Source organism: Stegostoma tigrinum, chromosome 14 (genome assembly GCF_030684315.1).
Source record: "Stegostoma tigrinum isolate sSteTig4 chromosome 14, sSteTig4.hap1, whole genome shotgun sequence".
Taxonomy (NCBI): Eukaryota; Metazoa; Chordata; class Chondrichthyes; order Orectolobiformes; family Stegostomatidae; genus Stegostoma; species Stegostoma tigrinum.
Window position 1 is genome coordinate 61,438,863 of NC_081367.1, and position 16,796 is coordinate 61,455,658.

Here is a 16,796-nt window from a genome sequence, read left to right on the forward strand (position 1 = left end):
GGGATGCAGTCGGGGGAGGGTACGGGTTGGGCTGGTTTTGTGATGCAGTGGGGGGAGAGGTAGAACTGGGCTGGTTTTGGGATGTGGTGGGGGAAGGGGAGATTTCAAAGTTTATGATGTCCACATTGATACCATTGGGCTGCAGGGTTCCCAAACGGAATATGAGTTGCTGTTCCTGCAACCTTTGGGTGGCATCAGTGTGGCACTGCAGGAGGCCCATGATGGACATGTCATCTAAAGAATGGGAAGGGGAGTTAAAATGGTTCACGACTGGGAGGTGCAGTTGTTTATTGCGAACCGAGTGGAGGTGTTCTGCAAAGTGGTCACCAAGCCTCCGCTTGGATTCCCCAAAGTCGAGGAAACCACACCAGGTACAATGGACAACACGATACCTCATTGGCAGATGTGCAGGTGAACCTCTGCTTAATATGGAAATTCACCTTGGGGCCTGGGATGGGGGTGAACAAGGAGGTGTGGGGGCATGTGTAGCACATCCTGCGGTTGCAGGGGAAGGTGCCGGGTGTGGTGGGGTTGGAGGGGAGTGTGGAGCGGACAAGGGAGTCTCGGAGAGAGTCGTCTCTACAGACGGCAGACAAGGGTGGGGATGGGAAAATATCTTGGGTGATAGGGTTGGATTGTAGATGGCGGAAGTGTCGGAGGATGATGTGTTGTATCCGGAGGCTGGTGGGATGGTATGTGAGAATGAGGGGGATCCTCTTGGGGCGGTTGTGGTGGGGGCGGGGTGTGAGCAATGTGTTGTGGGAAATGCGGGTGATGCGGTCAAGGGTGTTCTCGACCACTGCAGGGGGAAAGTTGCGGTCCTTGAAGAACGTGGGCATCTGGGACGTGCGAGAGTGGAATGCCTCATCCTGGGAGCAGATGCGGCAGAGATGCAGGAATTGGGAATAGGGGATGGAATTTTTGCAGGAGTGTGGGTAGGAGAAGGTGTATTCTAAGTAGCGGTGGGCTTGAAATGGACATCACTTTCTAGCTGGTTACCTGAGATGGAGACTGAGTGGTCCAGGAAAGTGAGGGATGTGTTGGAGATGGCCTAAATGAACTGGAGATTGGGGTGGAAGGTGTTGGTGAAGTGGATGACCTACCTTCCCCTGCAACCGCAGGAAGTGCTACCCTTGCCCCCCACACCTCCTCCCTCACCTCCATCCCAGGCCCCAAGATGACTTTCGATATTAAGCAAATGTTCACCTGCACACCTGCCAATGTAGTATACTGTATCCATTGTACCTGGTGTGGCTTGCTCTACATTGGGGAAACCAAGCGGAGGCTTGGGGACTGCTTTGCAGAACACCTCCGCTCGGTGCACAATAAACAACTGCACCTCCCAGTTGCGAACTATTTTAACTCCCCCTCCCATTCCTCAGACGACATGTCCATCATGGGCCTCCTGCAGTGCCACAATGATGCCACCCGAAGGTTGCAGGAACAGCAATTCATATTCCGCTTGGGAACACTGCAGCCCAATAGTATCAATGTGGACTTCTCAAGCTTCAAAATCTCCCCTTCCCCCACTGCATCCCAAAACCAGCCCAGTTCTTCCCCTCCCGCCACCGCATCCCAAAACCAGTCCAGCCTGTCTCCGCTTCCCTAACCTGTTCTTCCTCTCACCCATCGCTTCCTCCCACCTCAAGCCGCACCTCCATTTCCTACCCACTAACTCATCCCGCCTCCTTGACCTGTTCGTCTTCCCTGGACTGATCTATCCCCTCCCTACCCCCCAACTGTACTCTCCTCCCCACCTATCTTGTTTACTTTCCATCTTCGGTCCGCTTCCCCGTCTCTCCCTATTTATTCCAGTTCCCTCTCCCCAACCCATCTCCGATGAAGGGTCTAGGCCTGAAACATCAGCTTTTGTGCTCCTGAGATGCTGCTTGGCCTGCTGTGTTCATCTAGCTTCACACTTTACTACCTTCTTGCCATTAGTTGTTGGCATGTTATTTGTATCTTCCACTGTGAAGACTGTCACAAAATTACTGTTTAATGTCTTGGCTATTTTCTCATTCCCAGTTATTAAATTGTCTTCTCATCCTCTAAAGGATCAATGTTTTCCTTTGTATCTCTTTTACAATTTACATATTTATGGAAACGTCGGTTGCTTATTTTTATATTTTGAGCTAGTTTACTCTTATAATCTTTCTTACTTTTCTTTATAACGTTTTTTGTGGCTTTCTGCTGGCTCTTAAAAATTTCCCAGTCTACTAGTTTTCCACTACTCTTTGCTTTTTTGTAAGTTTTTTTTTCAATCTGATACTTTCCTTTATTTCCTTAGGTATCCATGGTTGACTATTTCTTTTCCTGCAGTTCTTCCTTATCTCTGGGATATGCTTCTGCTGAGCAGTGTGAAAAATTGTTTTGGAAGTCCTCCACTTTTCCTCAATTGACCTACCTGAAAGTGTTTGCTTCCATTCTTCCTTCACTAACTCCTCCCTCATTCCTTCATCATCTGCTTGGTTTACGCACTGGACATAGGTACTGGATTTAAACTTCTTACACTCCATTCGTCTTTTAAATTCAACCATACTCTGATCACTCCTTTGGAGAGCATCCCTCACCATGAGATCATTAACTATTCCTGTCTCATTTCGCAGGAAAATCATTGATGTATATCAGGATAAGGAAGCGGCCTAGTACTGATATCTGATGAACTCCATTCAAAATCTTTCACCTGCCTGAAAGATAGTTGACCATTACCTGCCTTCATGCAATTCATGTCTGCATGTGTGTGTGTTAAGCTTGCACATTGTCTCCCCTCATACATGTGTTTCCACCGAGTACTTCACTTTCCTCCCACAGCCCACGAATGTGCAGACAAAATAGATTTGGCAGTGCACATGTGGTGTTCAGGTGATAGTTTGGGGTGGGCTGGGTTTGTGTGGGATTCTGTTCAGAGTGTCGGTGCAGACCAGATGGACTGACGTCTCCTTCTGCGCCATAAGGATTCTCAGCCCATGATTTCATCTTCATTGGAAACAATAACTACAGCACAATTTATGATCAAATATCAGCTCAAAATATGTGAAAATGGTCACGACTTTCAAAACAGATTATAATCTCGTTCAATAAATTCAAAGTATACCACATCAAATAGAAGATCTGATTTACAGGCAGCCTGTATTGATTTTATGTTCATCTCATCAACTCACACCGTTGCCCAGGATTTTTTGAAATATATCATATTTAGTCTGCTCCAGTTGGGGATATTGAAAGATGTTTACCCTGATACGACTCAAAGGTGATCCTTGCACTTGAGCCAAAAAAACCTGAGAATTTGTGGCATTTTAAAATTCAGCTAATTTTGACAAAGATTTGTTCAGAAAAAAGTAAAAATTATATGAGTTCAAACTAGGTCACTGCACAAAACATCAACTGAAAATTTCAAAACTTAAATGAAAATAAATAGATTTCTGAGAGTACATATGAATTCTCTGGCTGTAAGAAGTGAGAGTATAACGACGCATTTTAATGTGACATTAATATTAATAAGTATTTTTGGAACGTTCTCATTGGAGATGACATTTAAGAATATATGTATATAATTTGTACCAAATATTAGGTCTGGTGAAGATGATGATTCTTAAGAGAGTAGTATTAGTAAAGGTATACTACTGGCAAAATTACTGGAATCAACATTGAATAAAAATTCAGACATCCTTAACTACACCCTAAAAGGGGATGCTGCAGATGCATTACTTTTGATTTCATGCTGTCTCCTAGATATGGCAACAGTTAAAGGGATAGAACATAAGTTGAAAATTATTTGGTATTCAAGGAAGGATTTCAAGAGAAATCAAATTCCAGCAAAATACCATTTATCATGGCATTGATGGTGAATGTATTAGTATTAAGAATATGACAATAAACCTCTTTCAAAATCAAAATCTAACTTGCCAGGTGCAACGTGGATTTATGAAAGGAAAACAATGTTTGATGAATTGGTTCCAATGTCTTGACATTGACCTTAATGGCATCAATAAGGGGAACCAGTAGATGTGGTACATTTCCAAAAGAAGATGGTTTGAAGCTTGGATGACAACTTTCAGACGTTGGTATTCATGGGTTTAGAAAGAGGGATTTTTTTTTGTTCCAGAGCATCTTGCAGATAGACTACACCACTGGCATCGTGCAACATTAAAACTGGAATTCAGGTTTCGTTTTCTTCATGTATTTCACAAGTCAGCTGTGTTTGTCCAAGATGTTGTTGACGTGCTTTTGGCAATGCACTGTACAGTGAAGTGAGCACAGCTCATTAGATTTCAGAAGTGCATCCCACAGCTGGTGAAAAGTTTCGAGGAAACTAAGAAGTAAGCACTTCCATTCAGAAAATCCAGCCTTTGCGGCGATAACATTTCAATGGCATCCCCAGGCCAATGGCATCAAGGAGGATGTTGAAAGTGGAGAATTTGACATTAATATCATAAACTAATGGGAAGCAATCATGATAGAGCTCTGTTTCGTTGAAGATGGTGATTGTTTTGTCCCTGTGTGATTTGCATGCTGATTGCCACTTTGCCATCCCAAGACTACAAACTATCCATGGCTTTTCTGGACACGAGCACAAACTGCTCCATTATGTGTGTCATTGAAATTGGGAGTGAACTCAATGCCACTTTTCCACTTCTGACCTTCTGATGAAGAAATTTCCTTGTTAAAGTGGTTGAAGACTAATGGACTGAGATCAGGGCTCAGGGAAACGACTGAACATCTGTTTTGCCCCCAAGAAAATTGTCACAAGGACAGGTCTAGACAATGAATAGGTTTTCCATGGATTCAATTTTATTTAAGTTTCTTAAGGCTGCTCTCCATCAAACACGGCCTTCCTCAATATTAACTTGTTCTAAAATTCAAATTGTTGACCATCTTTGGACTAAATTAGCAATGGGAGCCAGTGTCAAGCCGAGACAGAACACAAAGATACATTAAAAATTGTTGCGTCCAAAAATGGGAAGAAGATCCATGAAAAGGCACAGTGAACCATTTTAAGTTAAGGAGTTAAACCTTGCTGTCAAATTCCACATGATATTAAATGTGAATAATATAGATGGTCAATTTGAAAACAAAATTTCTAAGGCATGATTTTCCTGTGATCTGCAAACTAGGCACAGAACTGGATGTAGAAGCTACAACTGCAATCATTGACTTTTCAGCCTGGTCTTCATTTCAGCAAGTCCCATGCCACTGATTGCTGACAATGTTCCCTTCACGTTCGTTGACAGCACTGTTGTCTTACTTTCAATTTGGTCACCGTTATTCTACTCTGTCATTCAGTATGATAGATTATCTGTCAACAGCACACTATCCTTTTTAGTCATAACCCTTGTCTCATTTGTGGATTGAAAATCAATCAATCTTGCCATTGAATATATTTGAAGAGTCAATATTTACTGTGCTCTGGGAAAAAAAAAAGTTCTGAAGATCACGACCCTCTGAGAGAAGAAATTTTTCCTCAACTTCGCCTGAAGTGGAAGCCATGGTTTTTTTTTGAAATGATGACATTTTTAAATCGATCCTACTAAAGATTGAAGTTAAACTAATCCACGACAGAATCTACTTGACATTTTTGTCAAACCAATCAACCCACCTACATCACTTCGTAGGTGTGTTGTCGTGACATTTTACTCCTCAAAAATTCTTTCCTGTCGTCCTATCATCAGCAAATTTGTCTGGGGTATGCTTTGTGCCCTTCAAATAAACCATTAATAGATGTTGCAAATACCCGTTGGACTGTCATTGCTGCATCCCATTAGTTACACTTTTTAAACTTGGAGATGGCCTGTCAGTCATGACTGATGTTAGTCAGCCAAAATTCTATTCATTTTAATACATCATTCCAATCTCATACCTTGTGCAGTAACGTTTATATATGTCACCCTATTTAATGCATTTTGGGAATCCACATGCATCACTTCACCCTGTTTCAGTTCTAATGAGCATTCCTTCAGAGGTCTGATGAATTTATGGAACAAAATACAGTGTTGAAAAGGTCTGATATCCGTACTTCCCGTGAGATGAAGTGAAACTTTATTTATTGTAATAAAGTTTAGTTGCGACAATTTATCTGTCAACCAACTCCAGCTAAAACTGAGAGGCTTTCCTCTGCTGTCTAGTAAACTGACAGCGAAAGAAAGACAAGGACTACGACATGGAAGGCGTAAATTTATTTAATGGAAATGCAATACAACACGTAGAATCATCACTACAGCAAAATTATCACCCCACAGCCAAGTGCCAAGGTAACATTCCTCTATCCTAGGATTGGCAATCCTCAAAGGACTGTTCAACTTCCCTCCTGGAACACTCACTTCCCAGAAGATTGCGATATAAACAGGCCTGCAGACATGTCCTTATCCAGGATTGTTGACTTCTTCCCCACTCCTAATTCAGTTCAAAGGAACTGAGTGTTTTGGATAAGTACAACTCCCAACGAAAGCACCTCCACTCGCCCGTGAAGATATTATACCTGTTTAAATATTTAATCATATCGTGTTTAATCATGGATTCTGAAATTTTGCCCATGATGAATATCAACACACCTGATATCGTTATTTAGAACGAAAATGACTGATATCCGTGAATTTATTGCAATTGGAAAAACATCACACTTACTTTGGAATAATATGCTGAAAACAGCAATTTGTAATCTGTGTTGATTTCAAGTAAGAAGACAGAAAACTATGCGTGCTGTATGTGATAGTCTGCCTGAAGAACAACCACTTCAGGAATGGCTTGGTAAATTTGGTGCTGAACGTGACGAACTCACAACGCCACAGTATGAATTACAACAGGTCAGTGAGAAAATGTGCCTGTAAAACATATGGTTCATATTACTTAAATTCGCGTAAAATGTCTGGGGGAAGAAAGTTATCCGTGAGTACCTTTGGAATGTGAAAATAAAACTAAATCTGAAAAAAAACTGTGCATTCAATTTTCCCATTGTGCCAAAATGATGAACTCAAAGATTCCAAGACTTTCCCTCTTTCCACCATCAAAATCACCCTTCACTCTCACGACCATCACCACTCTGAACGTCAACTTAGCACAGTGACGGCACTTTTACGAATGTCTTTTGTGAAAGCATTTCAGGTGATCCATTTTCGACTTTTGAAGAGGCCAGGTTTTGGAATGAATTATTTATTGATAGATAAAACAAGTTTCAAAAAGAAGCTCCACACAATGAAGAATTTCAAGTCAATATGACGAAACTAAAAGTGACCTAGATCTAAATTTAAAAAAAAAAATCAGTCATACCCGATTTTCAATTCTGATTAAATAAAAATCGTGGGAGAGGTATGAAATGGCCAAAATTATCAGCTCGACTTCAAAACTGCAAGTCCTGCTGGTCATTGTGGCTTTGTTGGATTGTGTACAATGTCTGCTGGGAAAACATTCAGCTTTATGGCTGTCCATGTGGAATTCCCATTTGCTATCTTTAGGACAAAATCATCATCTACTGAAATATCCTGGTCTCATTTATGAACATTTTCAAAACTCTTTTTGGAAGCCACTGAGCCCATTATGCTCCTCTTTGAATTGTTTTCTTTTTTCAGAAAAATAATATAACATTTTGGGGCAAAAATGCAAATAAGTAGGCCAAAGCTGGAGGTCAAAATAGCAAATACTTCAACTGCCACAGCATATTTCCCCGGTGAACTTACGTAAGCTGGAATGAAAGTTACCCAAACTGCACAAAAGATAAGCATACTAAACGTTATGTGTTTAGCTTCATTGAAATTATTTGGAAGTTTTCGAGCTAGAAAAGCTACCACAAAACACACGTAAGACAGAAAGCCAATATAACCGAGTACACAACAGAAAGCTAACAAAGATCCTACATTGCATTCAAAGAGAATTATCTCATTGGAGTGAATGGTGTTTTTCAAAGGATAAGGTGGAAATGCAATTAACCAGGCAGTACATATTACACATGGTGCCAGGGTAAGGATGTAAACCATCAGCTGTTGTTGTCTTGGTCCAAACCATTTCATCATATTATTGTTAGGAAACTTTGCTTTGAATGCCATCACCACGACAATCGTTTTACTCAATACACAAGATATGCAAAGAACAAAGCTAATACCAAACGCCACATGGCTGAGCATACAAGACCAAACTGAAGGTTCACCAATGAATGTAATTGAACACAGAAAACAAATTGTCAGGGCAAAAAGAAGAAGGAAGCTGAGCTCAGAATTATTAGCTTTAACAATCGGAGTGTGCCTATGGGCGTAGAATATTGCGAATACGCCAAGAGTGTTGCAGGCTCCAAACAACGCCAGTGTCACCAAAATTATTCCCATTGTCTCGAAAAAGGAAAGAAGCACGATATCCTTTGGAACACATTGATCCCGTCTCTCATTAGATTTGAATCTCAGTGGACATGTAATGCAATGAACGGAATCTAAAATCAACACAAGACTTTGTCATTATATGAGGAATCTCAATGCCTGAGCAATGCAGACATCAAATGTAAGCAACAATGCCTTTGCAATGGTGTTTTCTTACCAGTTGTGTTACTAAATTCACCTTGCGCACATGGTATGCAATCAAAACAGCAAGTGGGCTGTCCTTTTCTATTTGCTTTCCTTGTTGCCTGATGGCAACTTTCAGAGCAAAGAGGTTGAGGAACCTGATTATGAATATGAATACAATGATGGAAAAATATTAGTAATCCATATGGCAAATGTACAACATTCAGCCTGCAATACAGCAAGTAAAAAAATGATTTCGCTTACCATTCGTGAGAATTGGCCTTATGGAAATATATAACGGTTTGTGGCCTCAACATGTCACAGTTGGAACATAGAACATTACAACGCAGAACACGCCCTTTGGCCCTCAATGTTGCACCAGCCTGTGAACTAATCTAAGCCCATCCCACTACACTATCCCATCATCATCTCTATGCTTATCCAAGGGCTGTTTAAATGCCCCCAGTGTGGCTGAGTTCACTACATTGGCAGGCAGTGCGTTCCCCGCCCTTAGCACTTTCTGAGTAAGGCTCGAAGGCACCGTTAAGTGCTTGGAATAGATTTGAAGTTGCAGAAACAGGATTTTTTTGGATGAAATCAGGTTGTGATAGTAGCACTCATGGTGTTTTCTCGGAGCTGCCTTATTTATCAATAATAAAAGGAAATAGGGAAAAAAACAAATAAAATGGGATGCAATGAGCATTAATGCCATTTAATGGATAAAATGAAAATCAGATGCAGAAATATAAACATTTTTCTTCATTCATCCACAGGATGTGGTGGTTATTGGTCAGTCCAGCCTTTATTTCCCATCTCCAGTTTGTCACTGAGAGATAGGAGGAACTGCAGATGCTGGACAATCTGAGATAACAAGGTGCAGAGCTGGATGAACACAGCATGTGAAGCAGCTTCAGAGGAGCAGGAAGGCTGATGTTTCAGGCCTCGACCAGAAAGGTCTAAACCTGAAACATCGCCTTCCTGCTCCTCTGATGCTGCTTGGCCTGCTCTGTTCATCCAGCTGGACACCTTGCTATTCCAGTTGGTCATTGTCTGCCTTCCTGAAGTTGAAATCCTTTTGCTGTAGAGATGCCCAATATTGTCATATGCGAGATGCTGAGATATATTTCCAAATCAATATGGTGAGTGGCTGACCGGGGAACATGCAGGTGATTGTGCTCCCATGGATTTATTGCTAACGTTCTTCCAAATGGAAGTGAGCATGGACTTAGAAGGTGCTGTCTAAGGAACATTGTTGAATTATTGCTGAGTATCTTGCAGCTGCTGCTCCTGAGAAGATGCAGTCGAGAAAATGAATTATTGTGAATGTGCTGCCAATTAAGTAGGCCACTTTTTCCTGAGGTGGTGTCAAGCTTCTTCAGATTTATTGGAACTGCATCTATATGGGCAAGAGGGAAGATGTTATCACAGCCGTGATTTATGCCTTGAAGGTACGTTTCTGTTCTGGAGAGCTGATAGGTAAGCTAACTATTGCAGGTTTCCGAGCATCTGACATGCTTTTGTAGCCACCAAACTTACATTAGTCTGGTTCAGTTTCTTCGTTCAGTGTATTTTAACGTATGGTTAAGTTCATAATTCATTGTTAAACCATACTTGTTTTGCAAAATTTAATTACATCAGTTATGTTCACAGAAAATCTGTTGTTCAAGTGGCTGCAAATAAAATATCTCTCTGGTATTACATTCTGCATTCATCAAGCTAAACAATTTTGGAATTGTTGAGCAGATATGTTCTGTTTAACAATGCTTGATTGGTTGCAGTTATCCTTCATATCAGGAAATGGGCATCAGCCGGGAGGGCGTATATTTGATACAGCAGCCATCAGTTTACTTTTCCGTTTCAGAGAAGAGAAATTGAAATTATAGAAAGGCAGTATTTAAAAATCTTACCGCCTTCTGCTCTCCATTCCAAACAATTGCCCCTTCTTTTATCGAAACTTCTTCCCCAGTGCGAGCTGATCCATCATAGAGCCCAACATTTACAATATCAATGCCACTGACGGCATTTGGCTGCCAGTTTACAACGTCATATGTCGGGACAGGGTCTCCGTTTTCATCAAAATAAACCTTTTCGCCAATCTTGGTTATGAAATTCACTGTTCTCATGTAATGTAGTAACTTTAAACAAAAACAAAATGGGAGCTCGTTTACATTAATGGGAAATATTCAACTGTGAATTTGGCCACATCTGATTTGAATATAAATGCATTCATCAAATCACGTAAAGTGTTCCTCACCTGCCACGGTTGAAAATTTGAAACATTTGCACAACTGCCATTGGAGAAAGGTCCTTCCCCACCTTTGCATGACGCCATATTGTGCAGTGCATGTGCTATAGCATAAGTTGCTTTGTACAGATTGTAAGTGACTCTGAATTGCAACACATCAGTAAATTCGTTCTGGACATTCTGTAGATTTTCTCTCCCTATACATTCCTTAAGCTCCGATTCAGTTTTTTGAGAATCTGTTTTGTTTCCACCAGTTAGGGTGCAGCGGAAACAACGTTCCCAAAGCGCTTTCACCAAATGGTTGCCTGGATATAAGGATGGATGAACTTTCATGAGAAATTCCCTCAACCCTGGAATGCTTACTTTGCGAATTGCAACTCCAATTGTACCAGAAGCAATCTTTTTACTTTCCTCTGGAGGAAGAAGCAATGTGGAAACCCACAATTCAGATCCAATCCATTGTATGTCGCTGACATTTTGTCTTATCATTTCTTTTAGAAGAATAGCCATGCTTAATTGTCCCACAAAGGCAACGACGACTTTTGTCGTGGAAGTTTTTATGGTGTAAGGTACTTTCAGTAATTTCTCTTGATCCTGTGACATATGAAATGACTCAGAAAAAGCTATACAAACGCCTAATTGCTGGACTGCTTCTTCAAATGCTTGCATTCCAAAGTTTCCATCGTCATTTTCACTCTTAATTGTCCCGATCCAGGTCCATCCGAAATGCTTCACCAGCTGGGCTAATGCTCGAGCCTGATAGTAATCACTTGGTATTGTTCTAAAAAAAAAATGATGGATATTCTTTTCTATTGCTCAGGCATGCACAGGTAGAAAAGTAGCTAACCTGTCAAAATTAAAGCAAAAGCTTTGCATTTAAAGTATAATTTGTAGTTGTTCATGATGTCAAGGCAAAAGCATCAGTGTATAAGTGCAATGATTCAAAACTGTGTGGTGCTTACAGGAGTGGCTCTTTTTAAAAACAGTATAAACTACTTATTTAATAATTTCAAATGTGCCAATGCAACTTTCACTCCACTTTAGGGTGGCCGTGGCATCAGGGTCACATCGCAATGGGCGCCAGAGTTTTAAAACCAGGCAGGAAAACACACTGATGCATCATCAGAGGTTGCGCTGGGGATGTTACCAAGCATGGTAATGAAATGTCTGCGGAACAACAAACCAGCTTGGTGAGCAAACCAACCTCAATACCCACAAGCTGAACTTCAGGTTTACTCCAAATCCTTAGAGAGATGAAATGGCTAAAGAATTGTCCAGTGAGGCTTTTTGGGTGGAGTGAAGAAATAAGAGGATGATGGCGACATTACTGAAGGTTCCAAAATAGTCAACGGGAATTAGAGGAACAAATATGCAGTGCGATTGCAGAGACTTGCAGGAGAAATCGGATTGTCATAGTCGGGGATATTAATTTTACTAATAAAAGCTGGTACCTACATAGCGTTCAGGGTTTAGGAAGGGTGAAATTTGTTAAATGTATTCAGAAAATGTTTCTCAAGCAGTGTGTAAAAAGCTTTACTTGGGCAGGGGCAATACTCAAACTTTTCTTGGGAAATAAGGCAGGACAGTTGACTGAAGTGACAGTGGAGGAGGACATTGGGATCAGTTACCATAGTTCTTTTAATTTTAAAGTAGTTATGGAGAAGGTACGCAGGTTCAAGTCTTAAATTGGGCAATGCAATTCTTTTTTGGAATTAGACACGAGCTTGTCAGGGTCAATTGGCGTAATATGTTTTCCAACAAGTGGGAAGTCTTTAAAAGTGTGGTAACTCGAGCTCAAGATCTATGTGTTCCTGAGAGGGTGAAGGGCAATGTAGGCAAGAGTAGGGAACCTTGACAACAAAATGTTATGAGGCCTTGATCAGAAAATAGGAGGAGGTATAGCTCAGGATCAGTCAACTGGGATCAAGGAATCCCTTGTGGTATGTAGGGGATGCAAGCGTTTACTGAAGAAGGAAACCAGGAGGGTGAAATGGGGCACGAAGCAGCTTTGGCTGAGAAGGTTATAGTGAACACAATCTTGAATTACTGATATTTCTGAAGTTTATTAAAGAAAGCAGTATAACGAGAGTGAGTTTTGGACCTCTCAAGGACCAAAGTGGGCATATATGCATGGAAGGGAAGTTTTGGAAAGTGGGCTGAGGATCGGTCTATAATTCCTTGGTGTGCCTTTGCAGTATTTCTTGATGAAGGTCATAACATTTGCGACTCTCCAGCCTCTGTGTCCTCGCCCGTGGCTAATGATGATGCAAAAATATCAGCCAGTGACCCCATAATTTCTTCTCTAGCCTCTTGCAGGTTTCTTTGTCACTGAGTTATTGCGTCATACAGCCATCGCGTAACACAGCATGGCAACAGGCTTTTCAGCTGAAATTGGTCCAATTTGACCATGGTGCCCACTCAATTGCTTCCAGTTCCAGCATTTGGTCCATGTCCTTCTGAACTCTTCTCATCCATTGTTTCTCCAGATGTTCCTTTTGTAAATGTTGCTAGTGTATCTGCCTCAACCACATTCTCTGGCAGCCCATTCCATACATAAACCACTCTCTGTGTGAACAAATCAGCCCCCGGGTCCTTCTTAAATCTTTCCCCCCTCAATTTAAATGAATGCCAAATGGTTTCCATTCCCTATCCCTGGCGAATACATAATACACATTTATTCTATCTTTGCCTCTCATGGCTTTATACATGTCAAGAAGGGCACCTCTCTTTCTCCTGTGTTCCAAGGAATAAAGTCCTGTTCTGGCCAATCTCTCCCTATAACCGTGGACTACTGGTTGTGTCAACTTCCTTGTCAATCTTCTTTGAGCACTTTCCAGTTTAACTATATCTTTCCTATAACATGGCGCCCAAACTGTGCACAATACACCAAGTGCAGCCTCACCAATGATTTTATACAAATGTAACATGATGTTCAAACCTATACACAACACCTCGATCGATGATGGCCAGCGTGCTAAATACCTTTTTCACCACACTGTCCACCTGTGACACTACTTTCAATGAGCAAGGTACTTGCTCCCCCAGGTCCCTCTGTTCCACGACATTCCTCAGGTGGTTACCATTTACTGTTTAAATCCAACCTTGGTTTGACTTTCTAAAGTGCAACATCTCACACTGACCTGCATTTGCCAATCCTGAGGTCACTTCCTCATCTTATCAAGGTCCCTCTGTAAGTTTTGATAATGTTCCTTGCTATCAATGGTGCATCCTAACTTTATCATTCTCATACTTACGAAACATGCCTTGCACATTCACATACAGATCATTTATGTAAGCATCGTTTGTGAAAGGTCCCAGCACCAACCCCATAGCACACCAATAATCACAGGTCTCCAGTCCCAGAAACTACCTTCAACCATGACTCTCAGCTTCCTGCAGGGTTTGCATTGCATCCTTTAGCATTATGTTTATGGTGTGGTTTGCTGCTGGATCGGCTGGATCACATTCATCTGTTATGTTGCTTCCTTTCAATTTTACAAGCCTTTGGTTTCAAAAGTTCAAAGAATAGAGCTCTGGGTTATCAAATTGCTAACTCTTGGAACCATTTTTGAATGTTTGCTTTCTCATAGTTTATTCCATCCATCTTCAAGTTTCTGAAATGAGACTTTCAAAATGGTATCTTCAAGGAAGAGGAAAGAAAGCCTTCTTATAAAGCTATAGCTATGCAGAGCCAAAGAACAATCAACAGTAATTGTACTGGACCATCTCACGGTCCCGAATGTGCATTCTAATTGGCATGCAAATGAAGACTTCAGCGATTTTTATATTAACAACACAGGTTCCAATTCTTTTTTTCTTAGTCAATGGATTACATGACAAAAATAACATCAGATCATGTCCTGGGCCCTGGTGAGACTGCACCTGGAGTATTGTGTGCAGTTTTGGTCTCCAAATTTGAGGAAGGACATTCTTGCTGTTGAGGGAGTGCGGCGTAGGTTCATGAGGTCAATTCGCAGAATGGCGGGACTATCATATGTTGAATGATTGGAGCGACTGGGCTTGTATACACTTGAGTTTAGGAGGATGAGAAGTTATCTGATTGAGACATATAAGATTAATAAGGGATTAGACACTCTGGAGGCAGGAAGCATGTTTCCGCTGATGGGTGAGTCCAGAACCAGAGGGCACAGCTTAAAAATAAGGAGTAGGCCATTTAGAACAGAGTTGAGGAAAAGCTTCTTCACCCAGAGAGTGGTGGATATATGGAATTCTCTGCCCCAGAAGGCAGTGGAGGCCAACTCTCCGGATACTTTCAAGAAAGAGATGGATAGAGCTCTTAAAGATAGTGGAATCAAGGGTTATGGGGATAAGGCAGGAAGAGGATACTGATTCTGGCTGATCAGCCATGATCATATGAATGGTGGCGCTGGCTCGACGGGTTGAATGGCCTACTGCTGCCCCTATTGTCTATTGTCTATTGTTAATATACTGTTGATCCAAGCTTACACACATTATATGACGCAGTTATTAAAAGCCATGTCTTACCATAGGAATTCTGAAGGCACCGATAGAAGGTGCTATTGCTAAAGACCTCGTGGATCCAGAATCAGCAACAATCGCCGAAACAATGGAGGAGCTTTTGCAGTTATTAGAGGATGTACTTTCCTCGGGTTTGTTCATAAACGCCATAGCTGCTTTTAGCGATAATTGGGTCAACTAGCAAGAATCGTACAGGCGGTATCCCAATGTGACACCGGGAAGGAGGGCTGTATCGTTATTTATTTCCTCAATTGCAAAAATCATCGCCAGAGCAAAACGGAAAGCTGTAAACTGAAAGCTGCAGATAAAGTGAAGAAACATGATTTAAAAAAAATAAACACACAAAACTACGGTAATATTTGTATCCGAGGGGGCCCCTACTTAAGTATTATTAACTATAGTTCAGCGGTAACACGCTGTCCCCAAATTTGGGAGATAATTGTTCTGTGCTCCAACGTAGATCCCTGAGCGCAAAATTTAAACTGACGTTAAAATAACCTGACAACATGCCAAATTTCAAATGAAACATTAAAGCGATCACCGACATTCCCTCGTGGGGAATAGGATTTCGAAGAACAGCAGGAGACCTCCCACAGTACCTTAACCAGCAATTATCTCTCATCCCAAAATCCTAAAAGAGGTTTCAGAGTGTTTATCACGACACGAATTGGGGAGCCTGTGGTGCACACATTGCTGTATTGCCACGTTACAACATTAAATAAATTGCAAAAGTACCTGAATTTTTATGAAACTATTTGGGACAATTTTGCAAAAGGAATTTGAACGAGGTTTTGTACCATAAATTCGGAAATTAATTCAGAATTTGATCATATAAGCCTGTAAGCAACATGAGGGAAAATGTTTTCAAATTTACTGAGCTAACCTAAGACATTTTGCCGGCTCCGGAAGACTGCTAAACGAGAGATGGCGATGCTCAACGCGGAAAGAATGCATCTCAAAAATTCCACCCAATATAATATCTCCATCCTTCTCCAAGCCCAGTAAAGCAAATCTACACCAACGTTGGCAAGCCTGCTCATTACTCGACCATGCCAAGGCAACAGCAGAATTCAATAAAATGAACCAATAATGCATCTTTTATTGGGTAAGTTATTGTCCACAGCTTGCAGTAGAATGACTGATTTTTCATAAGCTCGAGCTATTTCAGTGAAAAACGTCCTCATGAGAACCAAATAAATTTCAACCTCTGTTGAACGTCAACAAATTACTTGGCTAGTCCCTAAACAAAACACATCACCACTTTAGTCGACATGAGACTTATGAAGGAAATAATTGCAAACGAAGTCACCTGTGTACCTTCAATCCATGTGGGTCTGCAATTGTGGTACGCACTGCTGTCAGGGACTTGGTTCAAATCCTGCCTCCGGCACACATTTCCCGTGTTTGTGTGAGTTTCCTCTTTGTGCTCCAGTTTCCTGCCACTATCAAAAATGTGCAATTCGATAGATCCTCAGAACTTTGAAATGATCTCGAAGTGGGATTCAGGACCACACAACGAGTGCAGCACCTGAATTTACTAGCAACGGGATTACTAACATCACTTCCCT

General features: G+C 41.3%; 1 protein-coding gene across 1 annotated transcript; it reads right to left on the reverse strand.

The window, feature by feature from the left end:
- Positions 1 to 7,481: 7,481 nt before the first annotated feature.
- LOC125457783 (extracellular calcium-sensing receptor-like) lies at positions 7,482 to 15,549 on the reverse strand. The gene is given in 6 exon segments (XM_048542377.2): positions 7,482 to 8,413; positions 8,518 to 8,641; positions 10,391 to 10,618; positions 10,738 to 11,517; positions 11,519 to 11,575; positions 15,235 to 15,549. Coding segments are annotated over 6 exon segments (2,436 nt in total).
- Between the last annotated feature and the right edge of the window lie 1,247 nt (positions 15,550 to 16,796).